The sequence below is a fragment of the Silurus meridionalis genome, chromosome 23, assembly GCF_014805685.1.
Source record: "Silurus meridionalis isolate SWU-2019-XX chromosome 23, ASM1480568v1, whole genome shotgun sequence".
Classification (NCBI taxonomy): domain Eukaryota; kingdom Metazoa; phylum Chordata; class Actinopteri; order Siluriformes; family Siluridae; genus Silurus; species Silurus meridionalis.
Window position 1 is genome coordinate 13,043,057 of NC_060906.1, and position 25,574 is coordinate 13,068,630.

Here is a 25,574-nt window from a genome sequence, read left to right on the forward strand (position 1 = left end):
AAATGTAATGCTGTTAAGTCAGGACCTTTTTGACAGCAGAAGGTGAAACCAACACAATATGAGGCAGGTGGTCATGATGTTGTGCCTGATCAGTGGTCATAAAGTTATACATGTACATCGGTGTATGTGCGTGTGCATGTGTGTGTGTGTATGTATGTATGTATGTATGTATATATGTATGAAGGTGTGCCTAATAAACTGTCAACAGAGTGTAGTTATGGATAAATACAACCTCGGCAATCACACATTTGACCTTCACAATCACAGTCATCTATCAGCAAAGACCCTCAGAATGACAAATGTTGAATGACTTGACAAATGTTCCTGCTCCAAGTCAATATGTCCTTCATTTCTAATAAGCCCCCACCTGTGTAATATTATCCCCAACAATAGCACTGTTTTTCAAAGACACATGCTGCACATCACTCAGTACAGTCAACTGACCTGTCAGAGAGGAGGATAAAGTGAGTTGTGTGAACAGATTTGGTTCCGAAGGTCAACACGCTTGATGCATCCATCAATAGTGTTATTAGATAGTGCTAGTATATTAACAAAAACCTTCACTAATGTCAATGAACAAAATATTTTGCAGAAAGTTGCAAAGTTGAATGAGTAATTTGTAATATTTACCATAGGTTCTTTCTTTCTTTCTTTCTTTATTTGTTCATTTGTTTTTAGGAAAAGTACACTAACATTTCGCTTTTTTGCTTCTAGCCTTTAACCTTTCTCTTTCTTCTGCATTTTGCTTCCACATTAGAATCTGGAACTCAACATCTCTAGAGCTTTCATATGTAAATCACTTTGTGTTTTATTAAGAAGGCAGAGCAGCAATGTAGACTGACTGTGGCCAGAACTGCTGCATTATTTTAGATGGGGCATGCATGTAACTGAACGACTCTAATTAAAGATAAACTTTACTAAAGTGACATTATAACCATTCATTTATTTTGTAATAAAAAAAATGTTACAACTGAACTGAAACTGCAAATCCATATCAAATTAATTGACTTTGAAAAGAAAAAGTAAGAATAAGCGAAAAGAAATCTGAGCCCACTCAGCTAAAATATGGTAGAAACTAGCTAACAGTAAAAAGTAGGCCGTAAAATATAAGTATGAAAGACTTTTCCTTTTCAAACAAATTTGAATATTGTTTTTTTGAATATTGGGTGCAGCATTATAAAACTCATACAAGATATATGGCCATATATGAGATATAAGATTAATATGGCAATAGGTAAACGGATGTGGGTGGATGTTTAACCCTTTCTCCTATCAAATCGTGCTTTAGTTGGTCTTTTAAATCACTTCATGTCTTGTACTTATTATTTATATATCTGAGAGCTAATGCTTCTAATCAGATAAGCCAACAAATTCACAGTGTCGGTACATATAGTCAAATAGTCAATTAATTATCTTAGAAGCTATTCATGATGACTTGTACATCATAAGGTTATCATTCATTATGCAAATATAGGCTGGGCGCAAAGACAAGAACACAGACTGTGGCATGACAAAAAGCAAACATAACATACCTATCATATTTACTTTAAAGATAAAGCTTTTTTCCCCATGAGCTATTGCACTACTGTGGTATGGTCATTATAAGGACGTATGCAGTTTTACATACACTACCTTTAAATTTGAATGTAGTCAACAATACTTGGTTTCATTACAGGTAAAATGCCAGACAACAAAGTTATTGATAGAAATCATTGCAGCATATAGAATAACCATTTGAAATATGAATACCTCAAAATACTGATGTAATTTAATGACAAAAATGTTCACATTCGAAACGTGCAGAATATTTTGTAATTCAAATTGCTAGAAACTTCCATTAGCCGACATCTGTGAAGAACCCAGTGAACTTCTCGGCAGTCCAGTGACTCAGTGCACTGAGTCACACAGACACCATTCAACCACATTGAGGCAGTTTTTGGCAGTCATAACTGCTGTGGAAAACGTCAGCCCAACTGAACGCATGGCTAAACTTTCATAAGTAGCACAGACTAGTTCTTGCCTGGGCCCCAGCTGGAGAACCGGTTTGCCATCCACAAAAATGAAATTGAATACATTTCCGCAAACCACCACATGATGCTTTAAAAATTATTTAAGTAAGCATTATTTTATTTCTGTTATTTCTGGGTGGGCAAGATCATAAAAATTGTGATCACATTAAATTGTAATAATCGGAATAAATTTAAAACCATTTATCCGAAACCAGCTGGGAGTATGGGAGTAATGGGAGTAATAGGAGTATGTTGAGAGTTGGGATGTTTTCTCTAAAGCCAACTAGTTGCAACAGATGTCTGTGAAATTCTTTAGAAAATAACTGCATGAATTATGTGAAGTAGTGCTGCGTTACTGAGAACAATCTTTGATCTAAAGGTCTATGTGTCTAACACTCTTCATCGAGATATGGCACCTTGCTGTTTGCAGCTCTAACACTTGGCTGTTCAATCTCAGTGTTACAGGAAAGTGTTTAAATTTAGGTTGTACGAAGCAAGAACTCCAGCTGCCTAACAGATATCAGGCACAAGGCGATAAGGAGATGGGATGTGAGGGTGTTCAGGATGCAATGACATTCACAATTCCTTTAACTGAACAACAACAATGAAAACAATATCTAAATAACGTCATGAGTCTGCTTGGTAAAATTTCAGGATTCCAAACGTGCAATGACTTTCTCTATTACATTGTTTCTGAGATATTAATAAGTGATCTTTTTGTCTGTACTATATATTACTGCATATACATAAATTAAGTAATACATGATGAATAATTTACCTAAAATATATTGCCATTGTATACTGAACCACGATACATAAGAAATGATAACGTATGGCAAAAAACTGAAATGAAATAGTTCAATTATTCTATTTATTTATCTGATTAAAATGTCTTGAATACAGATTTTGATTGTAGTTAATAAAAACTCGACTGTAGGAAAAAATGCAATCTGATTTATTCTGTTCACGCTCAGAGCAGGTGATAAGCCGAATCAAATCAGTGTACATAAACTATCCAGTTTTTTCAGTCAATTCATAAAAAGTCTTTTTTCAGTTGATATATACAGTGCCAACATCATGACCAAAATAAAGAAGTGTACTCATTTTGGCATTTACAGTAAGTGCACAGTTATTTGCATATGTACAATGTGCAATAAGGTATTTATGAACATAAAGAAACAAGATGCCTGTTTCATGTAAGAGTTAAATCTACCTTAAACCCAAACGCACAGTATTTGAATAATCCTAAACAAACAAGCAAATGAATTATAAAAACATACACAAGTTAACTTATAGAGGATTCACAGCAAATACTAGTCGCTGGATTGAAAGTATTTGTGCTTAGTCAGTTTCCAAGCAACAGTCCTGGATTAAATGTTTTCTCTTCTATAAAACACATCAGGACAATAGACTCTTCAGTGAGTCCTCTGAGGGATGAGTCAGGCTTGTCACACTCTTCTCATGGGAAAGTCACATTAAATACTATTTGTGTTTTTCTAAAGCATAACAAAAAATTACTCGTTGATTATAGGATTTATTATGAACAGATTTAATCATGTGTTTGTTTAAGCAGGAAAAACACAACATTCTGGATCTAAAACAACCAAGGTTTTGAATCACAGCACTAAAATTGGTACTCCAGGAGGATTCCAGGACAGAGTTGGGGTTAAAAATAAAATAAGGTCTACATGTTCCTGGGCGTTTGGACAGCAGTGAATCAAACAGTGCACAAATTCCTTCTGTCGTATTCCAATAAACACTTTCATTGTTTGTAGAACTAAAAATGTTTTGGCATGTTTAAAATGTGTTCATGTATGACCCTAAGTATAAATAAGCACTACAGACATATTTGTGTTTTAAGTATGCGGTTGCTCAGGAGCTGTGTATGAGAAGTCTTTAAAGTCATCTTGATTCAGTGGGATTAGTGCCTCTTCTATAGGGGTGAGTGTGGGCTCTTCCTGGGTGAAGTCGGGATCAAAATTGTTCACGTCCTCTGAAGATTTCTGCACGGTACATTGCAAAAAGGGCAGTGGTTATAAATAAAGCAGTAAACTATTTCATATTAGACAGCTGCATTCAACATATCAGTCATGGCATTTAGGTTTAAAGAAGTTATGGCCTAGCACAAGTCTAAATGAAAACCATAATGCTGGTGCTGAAAGCAAGATGGTGTCATGGTGTTGGGTGGCTTGGCTTACTATTCGAGGTTTGAAGGGTGAATCCAACTCGCGCTTCCTCAGCTTCTCCCAGTCCAAGTCTCTGAAGAAGGGGTGAGAAGTAATGGCCTTCTCCCCTCCATCCCTCTCTGCACAGCCCAGCCGACATGAAGCGTCTCTCATCAAGAACTGGAGAAAATCAAAAGAGTATGTGCTCACTGCTGAATTCTGCAATCCAGTCTGAATCCAGTTCATATTTGGAGACTCAGAAGTCTTTTGAATAGTGATGTGAAAGACCAATGGGGTAAACTATTTACTACAGGTCAGCAAAAGTCAAACTCTTACCCTTTGTGCTGACCCAGAAAGTGTGAAACTTTATTACGCACAGATGGAAACTAAACCTCGTCCACATAGGATTAGGGATGAAGCAAAATCAAAGCAAATGCACTACCGGGGAAAATCACTGTTTACTGTGTTGCTGGGATGACTTGTGTTTCTATCTACAATAGCACTTAACTGCAGAAACAGGTAATTACATTATTATATGTGTTCTAAGCCATAAATTATGCTCTATTTTCTCTTTATACCTGAAAGGATCCAAATTCAGACAGTGAGTAGCAATAAATACAAATCCTGGCAAGCAAAAAACTGCAAAGGAATATAAAAGGAAACAGAATGCCAAAGGAAACTGTATAGCACTGGGTGCATTAAACCTCAGTGTGTGTCCCTCTAATCTTCTCTCCACAAAGCTAGAGTCACATGCTGCAGGGGATGATCCATGCAGGCACAGCCTTTTAACCCTTACTGAAGTGGAATGGGATTAAATAACCATAAATGAAACTTGCCCTGACCAACAGTCTTAATATGATCCAGATCAAACCCTCACGATCTCCTAGCAATTAATCTATTAACTAGTTTAAAACAAATCTCTTAACTACAACGTGCTGCATTTTCCCCATATACACTGTCCCCACAATTACTGACTCGAAATCATGGTATAGCATGGATCTGTTAAAACAAAAATTGATCTGGAATGTCTTTGACTTTGTCTCTACTTGTTTATGCAGTAAGGGCGGCGAATCCTGCCAAAGGCTTTAGACAGGATAATGTAATTGCAAGTAGAAGTTTGGGTCATACCAAGATAATGAGGTAAATCATTTATTTTCTCCATTCACAGTCTAGCAGATGCCAGGCTTCATGGTGCAGGATTGGTGCTAATATTTACAACCTCATGATGTTGGGTTAATGTAAAAGGTTATGTAAATCTTCTGCTGGTTAATGGCCTCTGAACTGTAGAAAGATATATACAGTCTGAGACCACATTTTAAACTGGAAATAAAGAAGGTTTTAAAATTTTTTAAAGGTTTAATACAAAGTAGATATTCAATAGTGTGAATATTTAATATTATGGATTCTGTACTATTTTTATTTATTTAAATTGAATTCAATGTATGATATTGACCATATTAACTGATTTGTGCAAAAGGTCAGAGTTTCCTCATGCTTAATCTCGTCTAAAAAAACAAATTTGTAATTGAATGGCTGGTTGGGGGTGAGGGAAGAGAATAAACAGGTCTAAAAGTGAAGTGAAGAAGGAAATAATTTTTACAAAGCATTTCTTGCCATTGTAAAAGAAAAAAAGATTTGTGACGTGTTGTTTGTTTTTCAAACAAAAGAGTCAGCATGGGTAACTGGAAATCAGCTTTTCCTTAAGCAATAAATACAACTCAATGACTCATGTAGATTGACAAGTGATGCACGGGTCAAAGTATAAAGAAATTGTTGTTTTGAGAGATGACTTCACACCTCCACACCCCAGTACAGGTTTTCTGGCCTGTAGCAACACTTGAGCTTTTCTTGAAAGACTGGACGTCTATTTTTAATTATTTTCCCTCATTTACAGACAACTTTGCCAAACATTACTGTAAAAGCACTGACCTAATCTTAAACTTACTGACTCCATCCAAAGGTTTAGCTTACCCCTCGAAGGATGTCCTCTGCCTCATTGCTAAGCCACGAAGAATAGATCACTTCATCCCTGAGGATACACTCAAACAATTCGTCCTCCGTCTCTGCCTCGAATGGTGCATGTCCACAGAGCATCTCAAACAGAAGGACACCCATAGCCCACCAGTCCACAGACACGCCATATGGTTCCTCTAGAATGATCTAAGAGAAGAAATCACACCAGATGAGGCAGACACATCAAACTATGTGTATCTTACACATAACACAGACATTAGATTATTTTTACTCTTCAAAAATATTTACTTCAGGTGCAATGTAGTCTGGTGTCCCACAGAATGTGGCAGTCAGGACCCCGGCAGTAATCCCTTCCTTGCACATTCCAAAATCTGCCAGTTTACAGTGGCCATCTTTGTCAAGTAGTATGTTGTCCAATTTCAGGTCTCTATACCAATATATAAAAGTTATTAGTAATGAATTTTACAATTATTTACAATACAAATTAGCTTTACTATACAATACAATCAAGGACATCCCCATGTGTACATACTGTATAAATGTATAAATAATCAGACCCACGTACATTGCTGACTTTATTTTTCAGTATTCAAATGGATGCTCAACTGCTAAGTTGTACAAATGAGATAATCTGCATAAAATTGTAAAATAGGTGTAATGATGTTTCACAGTGAACTATAACACTGTCAAGTGATGTGAAAAGACATGCTGCTTTTCGGCCCCAAAGCAATGAGTGCTTAAGCTGCCTCTCTGCCGCAGGGATGCTATATAATGGCTGACCCTGTGCTCTGAAATGTGAAAAGTATTTCACTGTGCTGTAAACCAGATGGGCTCTTAGTGTTATGATGCAATAGCGATGCATCACATAGGGCTCGTTTCCTGTCTGTCAGTTATCTGTGTTTTAGGTCTACACACATTTTAAACATTTCCACAAAACAGAGAAGATAGAAAGCAGATATGGGTGTGCTTACAGGTGGGGCACATTAACACAAAATGTTGATCATGTGGCAGAACAACTGCTTGGATTCCGAACAAAGAAATAGGGCCACGGATATTCTGAATCCCAACGGTAATAATTTGGCACAAAAAGATGGCAGTTGTAATTACATACTGTTACAACCCAGAATAAGAGTTAAAAGCCTTCTCTGCTGGCCTAAACACTACCAGAAGCACTGACCTACATTTACAACCTAAATTCATTTTTGTATTGTAATCATTTATTCCCAACATTTCCTAGTGTTTCTCTTGGCTACAGTGCTTCCAGTATGTGTATGTGAGATTTTTTTGTCCAATCAGATTTCAGCCTCTATGTGCTGCCATGTCAGTATAATCTGCCCAGGGCCTTCAGAATCAGTAGTGCTGGCCGATGTAACTTAGACTATATTACCAATGGGTCTGTTTCTTTAACTAATCAGATTTCAAATTTGCCTCACAGGGCCAGCTAGCTCAGGGCCAGAATAGCCTTAGCATTTTTCCATCCTCTGATTGTTTGGTGTAGAAAAACACATCTGTAGTGCTCTGCACACATTAATACAAGTTTTTTCGCCCACAATGAATGACAGAGGAAGAGAAAGTGATTTCAGACCACTGGATTACAGCCTCTGAAGAGTGGTGCAAATTATGATTACACATCTTTGATGAGTAGGTTGCATTTTATTTAAATCTTTTATGTTTTTGTCATGTTATTAGACAAATATTGATTCTGAACTGCTCCAGATGATATTGGTGCACAGTTGCAGTTGTGGTGTAGAGGTTTGGAGCTTGCTTTAGTAAAATGGTATTCACTCTCCGTATGTGAAATGCTTCTCTCTCTGTAATGCAATGCGTTGTTATATTGCATTTTCATATAGTATTGATGGTTTCTATAATAGCGACGTTACAGTGGTGGTATTAAGAGGAGGATTAAGTCGGGTAAGTCCCCACAGGAGGCCCAGGTACCAAATGCACGGCCGGCCACTGAACTTCACTGATACCCCAGACAGGTTTAGTGACTGAAGATGTCTAAAGCCAGGCTTAGAAGACAGCCAGCTCTGTAGACGAGAAAAAAAGTTGTGGAAAGCTGCAAATTGCAGGCACGCCAAAATCATGTAGTTTCTCACGTCTACAATGGTGAACTGCTGGCACTGGGGTGTACGGTGCAGTGCAGTAACTATTTCAAGAATTAACCACAAACTAGAGGGAGAGAGACAGGGAAGGTTTGCATCAGACACATCAGATCTTTTTTTCCAGTTATTTTTTAGCTATTTAGCCATCTAATATAGAAGTGTACTGATAGAAATCTCTTCTATTTCACCTCTTTCACTTTGCAAGTCGTAGACTAATCCCAGTGAAATTGAGTTACAGTGATTTAAGGGAAGGATATACGCGAAATATTCATGCTTATTCAAAGATTATCCAAGCACAATTAGAAACATTAAAAAAATATTTCAATACTTCTTTAAGTGCATTCTTTTTTGAGAACTGGGCTAGGAGAAGAGAGGACACAGATAGCAGGCTGTGGACAAAGCAGGCCACAGGAAAACTTCTAGTCCAACTCTTCCTGAGATTAGATTAAAAACAGATTAACACTGGATTAAAGTGTGTACACTCCTAATCCAGGATCATTTGTCCACAAGACTGAATGGTGAAACAGACAGTCATATTTACAATGCATATCAGTAATGACTATTCATCTTAAAAACCCCACTGATGCCAAAACAAAGGATTTTTGATGGCAAAAATTCCCACATTTCATTAGAAAAAACACTGAATTCATGCGCAGGATTATGATGCAATGGCTCTGTGAAGTGACTCATTTCCTTTTGGTGCGCTGTGTGTCGAATACAGGCATGCGCTCCATTCTCTGTGTCAGAGCAGAGGAAATGTATGTAGATCCTGTGGCTGAAGGACTGATGGAATACTTACAGGAATGAGTGTCCTAAGGTGAACCATTCCACTTAGCAAGAAACAGAAAAACACAAAGGCACCACTGAATATTTTACTGAACAAAAGATTTCATAAATCTATTTAAATACACCAGTATCACGCATAACCAGTACACCAGTATGAGTATAACCAACACTTGTGACCGTGGAAACAAGAAATAGATGGGCGTAGTTTATAAGTGAAAACCTTACATGACATTTAGAACAAACACAATCCTGATCATCATCTGGCCTCATTTTACGCTCAGCCAATCACCACTTAGAAAACCATACAAATTAATAGGAAAAAAACAGCTATCCACCAGGATCAAATAAGACTGGTAAACCAATTGTAAAGTGTCAACTAACAATCTACTAACAATCTTTCCTATGCACTTCTTCGTAATCGTGTGTCTAGCTTAAAAAAAAAAAACAAGCCCGAACATGAGTAGAGTTCATAGCAGGCTGACGTAGACTAAACCACAAACTACAACATACACCATGTTTACTAAAAACACCTGCATGCTCTACAGCACTACTGGATCAACTGTAGACAGATGAGATATGCAGACAGTATGTGCATAGAAAAAAAAAAAAAAAAACAGACCACAGACAAGCTCAACTCAGTTGCACAGCATAACAACGAGGGGCTGCATTGCTGTTTCTTGTACATTTAGTGATGCATGATGAGAAACATGTTATCTACATCTCACATGAGAAAATGGTTATGCAATATGATTGAAACAAAAAAAAAATGCACAAAATAGAAACTATAAACACTATAGTGCCTTACTAACTAACACTATAGATCAAAGCTGAAATAATTGTATGACTAACCAACAGCTAATAAAAACGTGCTCGGAATTATGTTATATGAAGGTATTTAAAATCTAAACACATGGGGGTTTCATATAGTTCCATTAGTGATTTGCCTATTTAAACTAGTTAAATAATGAAATCGGTGCATTTCCTATTTAAATCTAATTGATTTTTATATTAAAATCTAATCTTTATATATATTTAATCTATGGAATCTATGTGGGTCAGTGAGCATTCCGTCCGATGACCACACAGCATAAACTAAGGCAAGCAACTTGTATTGAACACTGAAATGAAAAAGGAGTTTAAAAGCATTAATAATTCCTCATATTAATGTTACATTAAACCTGTCCCTATGGAGGGGCTAATATTTCTCACCCATTACTATTCATCTCCGCAATGCAAAAATGCTCCGTCAGTATTTACCCATCTCAATAATTTCCCGTAAGTTTATACTTCGTTTTTACTCAAAGTGCGGTGGTGGACAAAGGCAGAGCAATAAACAATCCTGTCCTACAGATAACCTAACCAAGCATTCCCAAGTGACCCAACTAACCACGTGGAAGAATACAAATTTGCTGATGCAGTCCACCAGGCAACACAGATCATTTTTGCATCAGCAAATGTTTTTACTAATTTATTACCATCCTGTCACTTCCAGAGAGATAAAGTCTACTAGTTGAACTACTAACAAATAGAACTTTCTATAATACTAAAGTTAGCTTAGGATACCTGTAAATGTTAAAAGAAATTGATAGAAAGGACAGTACAGAGCCTCAACATGTTATAATGATTTTAGAAGGAAATGAAAAATGTCACTTAGAATTTTTTATTAGCAGGTGTTTACTCGCTAACTTGACTTCCTGGTGTGATCATGTGTTTAGTTTGCATAGTGGTTTCCTGTGGGGTCTCTGGTTTTCTACCAACTCCTAAAAACATACAAGTTATATCGGCTGTTCTAAACTGCCCTAGGAACGAGTGTGCAACGGACTGGATGATAATGAGGTTTACAAAAACATTCCAAAGCTCCCACTAGAGTCGTGCAAATACCAGAGACCCTCGCAAATAATCAGGAGACAATGGCCTGTCGTTTGACTGGGCTTGGGTTGTTGTGGATTTCTTCCTTGAACCAATAGGAGCTAATAGATCACACAGGGTAAAGCAGGTCATGTGGGGAAAGGTGAGATGAGTTTGTAGTTTACCCAACTATGGGCAGAAACATCAGCTGGGGTGTGTCAATCCAGTAAAATTCAGCACAGACAGGTACAAACATACGCACTCCTAAACAAACAAGTATGGCAGGTGAAACAGCCTCTTCTGTAAATGAATAACTTGTGACGTACAGTTAGTGAAGAGCACGTTTGCTTTTGCAGACACTCATGAATGACATCAAGCTAATGAAAATCCAAAAACATTGGGCGACACTTCGAAGAGTTACATAGCTCTATGTCCAAACATTCAAACACACAGAGTGAACAAACCTGAAAACAAATAGTAGTATATAAATAATTGAGAAGCAGTACTTTACCTGTATATGATGCCTTTAGAGTGAAGGAACATAAGAGCTGAGGTTATTTCAGCAGCGTAGAACTGTGCTCGGGCTTCATCGAACCGTCGAGACTTCTGGATGTGAAACATGAGGTCGCCACCATTTACAAACTCCATGACGAAGAACAAACGGTCCTAGCAAAAACACAGACACCAACCAATGTAATGAACTGTTGAATATTATTGTTTAAAATAAAAATGCAGCACAAATACCATATTCATCTTTAAGTAGTTGGCCTTTATTTTATGCTGTGAATAACCTGCTTTAGTGTGGGTTGACATTTAGATGCTAGGAAGCAGTAGAAATCATTACAGGTCATTATGTCAGTGCCTGAGAACTTGAACTTCCTGAGTAGTAGCACAGGCTAAAACAGGCTTGTGTAGGCCAGTTCTGGTATGCAGAGAGAGTCACGTGTTTAACGGGAAGAGAGATTTGTTTTTTCCAAGCTCGCACTGAAAATGTATCACGTGCTGCCATCTACTGATTGAATATGGTTGTTCAAAAAAAAAAAAAAAAAAAAAATTAATGACTGCTATCAAAGGATCGGAATGGAAAGGAACTACCTGAACTCACAGAGAGTTTATTTATTTATTTATTTATTTTTACTTTAACCCAATTAATTAATTAATGCAGCGGTCATTTCTGTTTGACTATTTTTTTTAAATATATAAATAAATATAAAAGAGACTAAATTAAAACTAATGCAACACACGTTCAATCACGACGCCCTTTCTTTACTCAGATATGAAAATAAATAAATAAACTCCACCGATTTTTTTTTTCAATCAGTAAACATTTACTTACTGATGCACCAACTACCAAATCAGCATCAAAATCTGCCATAATGCACACAATTTACCCTCTCGGGTCGGCAAACGCGCCGGCACGTTTTGTGATTTTTTTTATTATCATAACGTCGAGACTAAATGAATTAAAGGCTCGAAATGTCTAGTTTTTAACAAACCAATTTACATTCTCTGATTATGTAATACGTATGAAAGTTGGAAAAGGTAGTTTCTCCGGTATCACTTCATTAACCGTCCGTGTGGAAACATAGCAGAGTTTCCGTTTGCTGTCATGATGATTTATGTCATTTAAAACACCACAAAATAAACATTTAAAACATTTATAATAATTTTTTGTCTTAATGATTTATGTTGAGTATGTTTTCACTAATAATAAACATACATTTGCATAAAGCATCCATATTAGTCCATGAACTTGTTGATTAGAGTATAAAAAAACGTTAAAAGTACAGTATTAATTTAAGATTCATTCACAATAGATAAATATGCTCTTAAGTTACGATTAATTGTGAGCTGACACATAAAAATCATGCGATTAATCACAATTAAATATTTTAATCGATTGACAGCCCTAATATTAATAAGAAGTGAGGGCCAGTTACCAGCGTGACACTAAAACAGGTAGTAGCAATGGCTACTTTTTACTTAAGTACATTTCAGAGCCCAAACTTTTTTACTGTTACTTAAGTAAAAAAGTATAGTAAATACTTCAACTTTTACTAGAGTATTTTTAAATATGAGTATCTGTACTTCTACTTAAGTGAAGGATGTGTGTACCTTTGCCACCTTTGGTCAAAATTAACGTGTTTCAGGTGTGTTTCAGGTGTTTTAGGTGTGATAGATGAAACAATGCATACAAGCTAAAAACTCTAATAAAAAAAATACATTCACATTTCCATAAATATTTATTACTCTGGTAGTGCTAAATGCTTAGTTATCTAAAAGAGTAAAAATATGTGCAGAAATAAACCCAATGATCAGGTGTATTTTTTCAGTTTTAATGATCTACACATTATGTCAACCAAACCCCAATAACCAGCGGGTGGAAAAATGTGACGTAAACTGTTAGCTAGCCAAGTTATATAGACTAGGTAAATCTTTTCTTGTTTTAGAGTGTGAGAGCTCTGTAGCAAATCTAAGTTGACACTTTGATATTTACTAACAACTGCCTGTGTTAAAGTGCTTCAAGGTAATGCTCAGGGTGAGTCACATCTCTCCTAGATAGCTTATTATGTAGCCAGAAACATTAAGGAATTGAGACGTGCTGTGTTAAACTTTTAAATTCACATACAATTTCATTTATCTATTAGAAGAGATAAGTAAAAGGGAAAAAAATGTGAAATAACTATAATATAATTTTCTTTTAAATCCCCATGTGAATGAGGATCATAGCAATCCAGCAGCATGAGTTTAGTATAATTCTTCAGTGAATTTAGTGCATTAGTGCAGAAGTGTAGAGAAGGGACATAGGGTATATCGGTAGGAGAATGCTGAGGATAGAGCTACCAGGAAGGAGCAAAAGAGGAAGACCAAGGAGGAGGTTTATGGATGTGGTGAAGGAAGACATGCATGTAGTTGGTGTGACAGAGGCAGATGTAGAGGACAGGGGGGTGTGGAGACGGATGATCCACTGTAGGAACTGAGTTTGACACTCTTTTTAGGCACTCACAGCAGTCTGAAAACAGCAGTAGAGGTGTGTAAGGTATGGGTGATGGTGGGCCAGAGCCAAAACCCGCTTCTCAATCATGGTGGACTCCACATCATCATCTTGGAGAATGATATCTTTCTTCAGAACCTTCACAGCATACACTTGTTCATCACCATTCAAGCGAGCCAACATCACCTGTACATGTGTGCACACACAAATTCACTTATACTGAATTTTAACGGAAACATAGATTAACGCTTGTTATACAATAGGTGTTTTCTATCCTGACTGAAAGCATAGTTTATTTGGTGGTGAACTAAAACGAGGATCGGATGGTTTCGCATAAAAAAAACATTTTTTTCTTAGTTGTTTATAGCAAACAACAACATTTTTATGAGCTTGTGAAATTCTTAAATATAAATAGAACACATGAGTCATGTACTTCAATAGTAGACATATTTGCTTCCTGTCTTTAAACAACCCTAGCCACCAGTGCTTATGGTATATTATAAATAGAGAAAACTCAAACATTTTGAGATTGAAAATAAATCTAGATCAGAAATATGTAGATGAGTTATATAGATATTGTTCAACAAGGCCAATATATGAAACATATTTAATCAATCATCATGTTATTAGAAACAAAATCAAGCTACTGTATTCTAAGTATAGAACTATTCTAAGTATAATAAGTAAAGCATATTACTTATATATTATATTGTATTGTAAGGTTAGAGAGACTCACCTTGCCAAAGCTGCCTTTTCCCAGGACCTGTAGGAATGTAAAATCCTCAATCCCTACCCTCATAACCTCCTCCTCAGCCTCCTCAGGTTGTCCTAGACTTTTAATACTTGTACTTGTAGGCTTTACTGTGGAAATGCTTATCTATTAAAAAAAAAAAAAAAAAGATTTAAAAGGTCAATAGACACACATGTACTTACTTTATTTGGTTTCATGGTCTAACAGTAGCTGCATGTTTCACAATACATCTGATTTTCTACCTGGGATTGGCGCTTGCTGAGTCTGCCTGCTTCCAAGCCAATCTCTGCCAACTTGCTTGCCAGCTCTGCACTGTTCACCCCACAATTGGGAGCAACATTGTCTTCACAACGAATATGCACGTTCATCTTACAACCTGACCATAAATGAAAAATGCTTTATTTCCACACTACTTTCAGAAGCATATGTGAAATCAGATATAGGAAGGCAAGAGGCAAGTAAGAAATAAACGTAAAAGAATGTTAGTTTCTGAATGGTTCTTACAATTAACCTTCATAATACTTTCACATTCATAGACCATTCACATTCTGGAAATAATACTTGATAGGCTGGGTTGTTTCAGGGGGGCCCAGCAAGCAATGTTAACACCTCATTGTTTCAAGGTCCCTGATTTGAAATATTTATATGGCATATGCAAGATGCCCTTATCCAGAGCAACTTACATTTATCTCCTTTATACAGCTAAGCAGGTAAGGGTTAAAGGAAACTTGGTGTATATATGTGTATATCACATTCGTTTTATATCAAGTCTAGTATCATAATTAATGAGGTACCACTTTCACGGGGATTTTGCTTTAATCCAACCTCTCTAAAACATACCAATAGGTGGACTGGCTAATAAATATTGCCCCTTTGTGCGAATTTAAATGTGTGTATGCATGATAGACTGACTTCTCATTGGGTGTATCCCTGTCTTATTACCATCCAATGTAATAAATGAATTGTTAGTGACATATGACCTGTGACACTTTTCAAGAGAAGGAAGATAAAATAACGTATGTAACGTAAATAACGTATGAGTAAATATGAATATGAATAAAGTACATAAACTTATCTTTGTTTTTATATGAACCTTTCATAAATGTTGCACCTATTTATATAAATTTTACAGTGCTTATAAATGTGTTATGAAGACCCTATAAAGTTACCATTCAACTACATTTTTTGAATGGTGACATGCATTGCATTTGCGTTACCTTTGCATTGAAGACCCTGTTTCACCAGACCATACAGGAGTGATCCACAGTGGTTACAGTAAGTGGGCACTTTATAGTTGCGTACATGAAATCGATGAGGTATGTTGATTCCAAAGCCTTGACTGGGACCCTATGAGAAAGAAAAGATTATAATGATTAGGTATTGTCAATGATTTACAAATTCCTTCCCTCTTGCCCCCCCTATAAAATATTCTCATGGGTTAAGCAGAAATTGTAGTTAATTACAGGCAAAAATGGAATCATACCTCACTTGCCATTTTTTTCATCTTGGGACACTCACTAACAACCAGGTGGTGGCATTTCTTGTGGATCACACAGGTGCATACTGACATATTGGGAAAAAAGTGTATTTGGGTTAGAACTTTTGCAATCCTTGCTCCTGTATGTGCTCTATTCCTATTTTACAGATTCTTTTTTTTTTTTTGCAATTAAAGCTAGTGAGCATGTAAGGTATTTTAACAATCTGAGCAATTCTAAAGAGGTTTACCTTGACACTGGTAGCCCTGCTTGCCAAAAACGCCCCTGTAGAGAGATAGTAGATAAACATTCAGGATTTGCGAAGTTAAAGCGAGGCCAAGCATTTAAGCCACTGTCTATATTTAAAGGCTTTATGGAGTTTTTCCTTGGTGAGGTTTGACTTAACCAGTCAAAGGCAGATAATAAAGAAGGTAAGGGTCCAAGGTTTTCTATTGTCACTGTCACTGCAGATTTTTTTCAAGCATATTAACTGTTCTTGCTTTTGGTAATTTGCATTGAATGCTGAATTTCCCAACCAAAAAACAAACCAACCTTCCTGATTTCTTCATCAGGAACACCTGTATACCCATATTATTTATGCAATTATTCAGCCAATCATTTAACAGAGGTGCAGTGAAAAACATCTTTGCTTTGGGCAGTACTCATATCAAGCGAAAATGGCCAAAATGAACTGCTGAATTGGACCAATTCTGTCACAAATATCAATGTACTGAGGTTACATTTGGCACAACCTGACCAAAACTGGACCGTTAAAGACTAGAAAACATTGCCTGGTCTGATGAATCTCTATTTCATTCTGAGGTACACAGATTGTAAAATTTGAATTTGGTGTGACCAGCATGAATCCATCATTCTAACCTGCCTTGTCTCAAAAGTCCAGGCTAGTGGACGAGATAAAATGGTTAAGAAAAGGTTCTAAAACACTACAGTTTTATTGGACATGATAAACAGTCTATTGACCTACTTATTTAGCTAGAAATTAACCAATCTAAGTCAAGTGACCATAGATACATACGTACATACATGCATAAATACATACATACAAACATACATACACAGATTTTGACCTGATGGGTTATGATATCTACCATTGTCTCAAATTAAAACATCCCCAAAATTCTGACCTCTGTGACTTTATTCATCTATTCAACTAATTCAAATTACAACATTCAAATTAATCCGGATACATAAACACATTTATTTATCTATGACACTTATGTATCTATGATTGTGTGTGTGTGTGTGTGTGTGTGTGTGTGTGTGTGTGTGTGTGTGTGTGTGATAACATCACCATATAAAATTTTTGCAGTGGCAGCAGAATGTAGGCTGCTTCAGGAAAGTGGCCATGAACTTGTGTCCATTGACTTGATGCACTTTCCTCTTTAAAGCCCTCTGTCGTTTCCTGCTTAACTGCTTATGAGACCTCCATCCATTAACAGTGGCATCATCTATTTGACCAGTACAAAATATACATAAGGTTAAAACAAACAAATATCATTGCCAAAGGACCTGAGTGTACAAATAGTTGGTGGAATAGAGAAGTTGTGATATAAAAGAGGAAGCTATGCTTGTAAGCTAATAAATGTCATAGACTTTTAATATATAGGCATAGGTGGATATATGAAGATATAGGAAGTCTGTATAACTGAGAATATACAACCTGTGTTTTCCATTGTGTTTGCAAAATAATGCTCAATTTTTTTGCTGCCTGTCTTTATTAAACCTTCTGTTCTGTGTCTCATTTCCCTGGTTGTGATCTTGTTTTGTTCCCTTGTTTATGTTCATGTTTTGTCTCGTTCATGTTATTTGCTGATCACCTGAACTGTGCCTGTTTTCTGTTTATAATTTTATTACATTAAGTTATTATACGTTTTTTTCAGATTTACATCTTCTGTAATATTATTCATTCATCATTTTTTGATACAGTTTTCTTGGCAAAGCTAGAATGTAATATTATAAAAAAAGAAACAAGTCAAGTAAATTTGTCCCATTGCATTTGGGGATGAGAAAGCTATTAGGCAGCCCAACAGGCAGCCCAACATGTTAGCATTTATTATAGGCATTAACTGAAACCACAGCCTGAATATTGGAAAGCCCATGTGTGTACATATATATATATATATATATATATATATATATATATATATATATATATATATATACACATACACATGGGCTTTCCTATATTCAGGCTGTATATATACATACATACATACATACATACATACATACAAACAAATCACGGATTATAGGAACTAAAATGTAACTGTGTACATGTCAGACAAAGTTGAATCAAAACAGTGTAGCTGCAGATACTCACCATCTGTGAAGGTGCCTGTAAGAGTCATGGAGACATAGACCTTGCCCTCTGGTTCCAGGTTAACCTGGAGAAATGGATACAAAACAATTAACAAAATGTTATTTGTAAACAATATAGAAGATAGGGCCATCTCATCCTTTATATAACATCTTTCTTTGGAACTTCTGATTATTACATATTTTTACTATCTAATTTTTTATAACATACATCATTTATTTCCATAAAATGTGATTATGTCTGACAAATATGTATGTAAATATAAGTAAAAACATAGAGGTCAATGTTGGACTGACATCTCATCCAGCATGTGTTTTCTCTGTGTGCCATGTTTCCCAGATTAGCTCTGGATTCAAGACATATTAAATAACATGGGTTTTACTCACACTAATCTAGAAGCATTTTACAAGATGGCATTTCTTTTCTGAAAATAGGAAGTGGCCAGTCATTCGGAATCCAGTAAGTAAACCGAGGCAAGAACAAACAAACCAAAAGGTGCAAAGAATGCTTCAGGTTTAGTATACATTTGTGGCTTTGACGTGTGGCAATGCCTGGTCTTTTATGCTAAAGTATCTGTCTGTCTTGAAAGCACACATACTTTCACTCTGCACATACAGCAATGTAGGGTGAAAACAAGTCAAACCTGTTCTGCTGTTCTTTTCCTAATACACACTCCTCAACTACATTTGGTACATTTTCATTAACTGCATTGAAACTTGTCATTCCTTCAAGAATTGTAAAACACACAATACAGACTTATTACTTGCTTGTTACTAATCCATCATCAGACACCAGGAACTTGAGAAATATCCTAACTTTCACAGTAATGGTCATAATGTTGTCACAATGTTTAAACTTAGAAAGGTTTTACTTATTTACATAATTCATGGCCTCTGGTTTGAGAAAATGTCTTTAAACCAGTGGCCTCGACTTTGAAGACTACTGAGCTTCAAACAGGGATTGCTGTGTTTACAGGTCATTTCTAATTACTAGTGGCATATTATGTATATTAGTCATACTAACTGGTTACCTGGATAATGATTTTGCTTTTAGTTTTTGCTGACATGACCAAAAAGAAGAAAAACAGCTGACCTTAAAATATATTTGTTTTCACTGACCAAACAGTAGTACATAAAGTTGCCATAATAATGTACACCTTTCCAAATATTTTATAAATTCAAAATATAAGTAAACATACTACTAATTTACAAGACTCCCCTCGTGTCAATTCTTAATTTATTTTAATAAAGTAGAGGTCATTAAATCACTGAGTCCTAAGTTGGTCATTATCTAAATGGAAAGAAAAGATCAATTGGGGCATGAAATAATGAGTCCATAGCATTTTACTTGTTATTTGGTTGATATTTATGTACCTCTTTCAAAATTGTTATTCAAAATATAATGCTTTCAGTATCATAATAATCTTGCTACTTCCTCTCTTTCACCTATAGCGTGGTCAGGATTGAGAAACATGTGGTTCTGTGAGATAGGGAGTAAAAGAGGAATCCAGTGGAGTTAGTTCTACTGCATACCAGCACTGATGATAAGAGAGTTTGACATCCCTTTCTGCCACCTCATCCCTGAGTAGCCAAATAACACAACAAAATAATTCACTATTACAATTGTATACCTTCAGCATCAATTCAACGAGTCTACTAATGTTTTTGCATTAACCATTTAGGAATTACAATAATTATTTTATAATTAAAAAAAATGGTCTGATTTATCAATTGATTGATTTAATGGCAAAGTATGGCCAGTTTCCATATTATTTCAAATTAAGCAGATAAAAGGTCTGCAGCTGATTTTACATTTGTTAGAGGTGCTTGGAAACTCTTGATATGTGTTCAAAGGAAATTTCAATAGAACTGAAGGAACAGATCATTAGATAAAAACAAACAAACCAAAAAAAATAGTCCTATCAGAAGCATAACTAACTAAATCTAGTAGGAGCATCCAAATTAACAATTTGGTAAAGTACATTCCTAAAAAGATGGACACCCAAAAGTCCTGGCAGACCATATAAAACAACTAATGTGAATGATCACAGAATTCATTTCTTGGCGAAGAAATAAACCAACACAAATCAAGATTACTTTTGAGGAGGTGTTTCATTGTCAAAGTCTGCAAACAAAAGACACTTGTTTATGATATGCCTATATGAAAAAGTCCAGAAAAAAAAACATTCCAAAACAAGAATTCCTTTTCCAGGATGATTAAAAAAGAAAATTATGGAGAAAAAAAATGACGGACTCATGATCCAAAGCATACAGCATCAACTATCAAACATGGAGGCAATGTTATGGCACAGGCAAATATGGCTGCCAAAAAAGAAGCAGGATGAGTTCTGTAATGCATAGATCCATACATTCTGCTCAGATTCTGTCAAAAAACTGATCAATCAAAAATATTCCAAAATGCACAATGAAAGAACCCTATAAACTTCTCAATGCCAAGCGTATCTACAGGCTGCCCAGGTGCTTGTTCAGTCTCTTGTGATTTCAAGACTCGACTACTGCAACTCTCTGCTGGCAGGTCTTCCCCTGAACGCTATTCGTCCACTGCAAATGAGCCAAAAGGCAGCTGCACGACTTGTGTTCAATCAGCCCAAGTTCTCCCACACCACCCCACTGCTGCACTCCCTTTACTGGCTTCCAGTAGCTGCACGTATCAGATTGAAAACACTGATGCTTGCCTACAAGGCCAAAAATGGACCAGCGCCATCTTACCTCCACCACGCTGTCTGAGATCCTTCAGCACTGCTCTACTGGTACCACATTCTCTCAGAATGAGAGGTAAGTACACTTCAAGGCTCTTCTCTGTTCTGGCACCGAGGTGGTGAAATGAACTTTCCCTAGATGTCCGTACAGCAGAGTCCCTGACTATCTTCAAGCGACGACTGAAGACCTACCTCTTCCTGAAACACTTAAATTAGCACTTTCCAAGTTTGTAAAATTCAAGGGTTATATTTATATTAAGTTTGTAATCTGGCATACCAGTGTAGATTTGTTCATTACTAGAGACTCGAAGCACTTTTGTACCTCTCTCTGGATAAGGGCGTCTGCTAAATGGCACAAATGTAAATGTAAATCTAAATCTAAATCTAAATGTCTGAATAAGTCATCTGAGCTTAACCCACTTGCATATGCCTTATGCTCACTGAAGACAAATCTGAAGGCGGAAAGAACTGATGGTAGCTACAGTATAGGCCTGGAAAAGTATCTCAACGGAAGAAACTCACAATTTATCATGCAAATATGGTTCAGACATCAGGCAGTCATTGACTGCAAATGATTTGCATCCAATTATTACAAATAATTCTTATATACAATAGGTCAAACATTACTGAAAAAATTAAGAATTTCTAAATTTAATACATAAATTAGTACCTTATCAACATCTCTTTTTTTCAAGAAATGGATGTGAATAATAGAAGTGACAGTTTGACTGTGATAACCCTGACAAACTTTCCCTAGCTTTATTTTAATGACAAGTGAGAGACCTATGGATACTATAGACCACATAAGAAATGCATCTAAATCTAAATTCAAACTCGCAAATAAAACATTATAAGTTAATAAGGTGATCTATTTTCGTTTTGTCATATGTAATTGATTGATTCCTGTTAGTTAGTTGTTAGTTACTGTTAGACTGAGAAACTAACTTCATGGACCCTATGACGTTGCAAAAATACAAAAAAGAGCAGTAACACAATGGGAAAAAATATAAGGGAATAAAAGGGAAAAAATTTGAAATTGTGCTCCCAAATTAAGTAATATAATACACTTGTGAACACAAGAAAATCAGCCCAAAGCAAGCCTAGTGTTGCACTGTGGCTAAATGCAGAGTTTCCATTACGCATATATGGGTTGCAGCTCTGTGGTTTTTTGCAAAGGCCTATCTAATGCATGAAGAGTGCTGTGAAGATCCTTTCAAAGGAAGCAGTTACAGGGGACTAAAAAACAAAAGGCAATTACTGTATAGATACAACTTATGGCCAGACAAATGCAACTTCCTTTTAGATTCCTCTTACGTGTCAATACATGAGCTGCCAAAATATTAGCATACTTAATCAAGCAAAAAACACAATAAATATATTTAAATATTATTTAAACAATTGACACATTTCAATGACCCACCATCCTGATTCATTTGATAGCAGTTTATATGCTATTTTACCCTCTACCTTCTAGCTGTATTATTAGCTGCCTTGACAAATACATCAGATATTTTATTTGGGACACTGCAAAAACCACTAAGCAAAGCATGTACCAGATGATATCTAGCTAAACATGCACACACATGCACACACACGCACACACGCCGCACGTGTTATTGCTCACATCTCTTAAAAATTTAAAGTATTTAGTACAGTTTTGCACTTTTAAAATGTTCCCAGATCTAGAAGGCCCATAGTCACAAGTGAATAAAGTTCTGAAGAATATTATTATTCAATACTATGGTTATATTTTGCTAAATGTACAGTTTCTGGTTTACACTTAATATATGTTTTGATTTATTAACAGATAAACGCACCATATTGCAGCTTAAGCCGGATCAAAAAACTTGACCGAGATTTTCGAGCATTTCTTTGGTCATCACTTGTAGTGAACCTTTAAAGGGAATTTCAAATTAAAACTTGTTGCTCATATCCTTATCACATTCTTATCATCTTACTATAACTCTAAAGCAGACATTAATGTGGTTTATGAAAAAACATATGTTTCCATTGCCACATTTAACACAATGTATTACACAGAACAATTACTATTGTCTAGGCAAACCACATAAAGCAATGGCATGCATTTCCAGTTTAGTATACTTCCTTTACTATGCTGACTGACAAAATACATTACGAAATATAAATCCACTGAAACAAACAAGCAAACGAACAAAAATTGCCCAACACCACTACTACCATGACTACTACTTCTACCAATTTACTTCTACTATTATTGATAACAGTGATGATAATGTTATAGGTGTTGCATTGTTGTGGTACTATGTGTATGATTTACACCTACACTTATTTTTACATTTGCATACATTATTACATTATACATTTATACATTATTTCAGACATATAATTCCTCTAGTAGCTTATTAGAGACAGAATTAAACTATATACATGCAGGAGAGCATGTACTGTATAGCCTGTGTGTGTATGTGATGGCTGTGTGTACATATGAGATCTTATTCCATACCCATCCCTCAAACGTCTGTCTGCTGCTGGTTGACGTTAGAAGACTCTCCAGCTGCATGGTGCAGTTTGCGACGAAATCATCATATCCAATCGGTGTATCGTGGAAAACGGCCAGCTCTAGCACTTTGCCCTCGCATACATACGGGCAGATTTCTTCATTGAAGACGGGATGTTTGGTCTTGGGTCTGACGGCTGTCTGGCCCACTTTAAAATTGTCCACTTTGATCACGATGTAAGGATCCAGATGTTGCGTCTTCCTCTGGTAAGTGTGGCGCGTAGAGAAAGTGGTGGGCTGTAAGTCCACTGCCTCTTTAATGAGCAGTCTCATGTAGCCCGTGAACCTCATCTTTCTTTGCCCTCAGAGGACAGAACGCTGTGCTTCAATGCGACGGTGGTCCCCCAGGTGTTCACTCGCCTTCTGAATGAGTCGAATGTGAAAGTATGAGAGACACAAAGCGCAGACGCCGACAGCGCGACACAACACACTCATGGCAGGACTGTCAAACGCTCAGGAAAGAAAACGCACATACAGGACGAAGTTTCCGAAACGAACAAAACGTGGTCTACTTGAGAGCGGGGAATCAAGTCGAGACTTGAAGGTCAGGGAGTCTGAGAACGTCCCCGTCTGCTGCGTGTTTCCTGCTGTGAATTCTTCACTCCTGTCTATCGCCAGGATCTTCCCTGTAACACGCAAACAACGCGTAACCACACACGCACACGCACACACACACACACACACTACGCCCATTGTTGTATTCAAAAGTGAAATTTTGCCCTGATATAAACCTTTGAGTTTGGATTTTCTAATGCAGGATGAATTGAGCCATCAGGGCAACTAAGGGAGATTAAAAAGTATAAAAACTTTATTTTTACAACTTAGTTTCAATCCTGAAATGTAAAAAGGTCTATCTAAGATATAACGATTAATAAGAATAATATGGTTGAATTAATATGACGCATACTGAAAGTAGGTGTGGTGAGCAAATTAACCTCAAGCAGAGGAAAAATGCCATATGCTTTGCCTCTTGGTTTCAAATAAAGTTATCAACTTGTCATATGTCATATTTTATTACACATATTTGATATATATAAATACACACACACACACACACACACACACACACACACACACACACTACGCCCACAAATGTGTATACATGTGTGTGTGTGTGTGTGTGTGTGTGATATATATTACACAAATATATAATGCTGTACTACTGATACTACAGATAAGATGCATATATGAAATCTTCTTCTGTACCAAAAAAAGTTATTTCACATCATGTAAATAATAAATGCCCGAATTATCAAGTAAAAGGTAAAATCAATAGATATAATGCTTGAAACGATTCAGGACAAATGGTTTGTTTTATGTCAATTATATGGTCAATATAAATTATATTAAAATCAAATAAACTTGAAAATATAGTGTTACTAAGGTACTATTACATAATATGTAGTGATGTTTACTTAGGGTAAATTATAGTTTAATCGTTAGTGTACAAACCTAAAATATAATCATTTTTTCTTCACAATTAAATAACCAGCAGTGAAGATTTTAAAAGTTCTCTGGATATATCTAAATTTACTTAATAATTCAATGTTGCTTATTTCTGTTTATGAATTATTTACTATTTTATAAACCATGGTCTTGTTTAAATCTACAGTTTTGCCTAAATGTACATTTTACAACCATTTATAGGTTGTGGTTTATGGGTACATGAACATACAATATGCTTTCTAGCCTATAGAGGGAGACACAGGGTCAGTAATTTAGACATAGAATTAAAGAAAACCTGTTAGAGAAACTGGGCCATGGTAGTCAATACCAAAGCTATACACACACCACCCATTGTACTAGGTATACCTCATCATGCTTAACAGCATTGCCAACATGTCCACTGTAGCCTTAGAATCCTGTGCTT

The 25,574-nt window shown here is 36.1% G+C and overlaps 1 protein-coding gene across 1 annotated transcript; it reads right to left on the minus strand.

Annotated features, from left to right (window-relative positions):
* Positions 1–3,523: 3,523 nt before the first annotated feature.
* On the minus strand, positions 3,524–24,374 carry prkchb (protein kinase C, eta, b). Its single transcript, XM_046836357.1, has 14 exons — positions 23,651–24,374; positions 18,450–18,513; positions 17,421–17,577; positions 16,359–16,393; positions 16,117–16,196; positions 15,851–15,980; positions 14,876–15,009; positions 14,619–14,759; positions 13,895–14,068; positions 11,399–11,553; positions 6,437–6,575; positions 6,146–6,334; positions 4,208–4,354; positions 3,524–4,012 (listed from the first exon to the last, which is right to left on the minus strand). Exons 1-14 carry the CDS (start codon positions 23,993–23,995, stop codon positions 3,866–3,868), a joined length of 2,037 nt encoding a protein of 678 aa, XP_046692313.1. The 5' UTR covers positions 23,996–24,374; the 3' UTR covers positions 3,524–3,865.
* Between the last annotated feature and the right edge of the window lie 1,200 nt (positions 24,375–25,574).

Excerpts from the sequence above, each read along its gene's own strand:
- prkchb (XM_046836357.1), bottom strand. The coding sequence starts at position 23,995 with ATGAGGTTCACGGGCTACATGAGACTGCTCATTAAAGAGGCAGTGGAC. Across the intron at positions 18,514-23,650 it reads GACAGACGTTTGAGGGATGG|GTTAACCTGGAACCAGAGGG; the intron begins GTATGGAATAAG and ends CCATTTCTCCAG. Across the intron at positions 17,578-18,449 it reads TACAGGCACCTTCACAGATG|ATGATGCCACTGTTAATGGA; the intron begins GTGAGTATCTGC and ends CTGGTCAAATAG.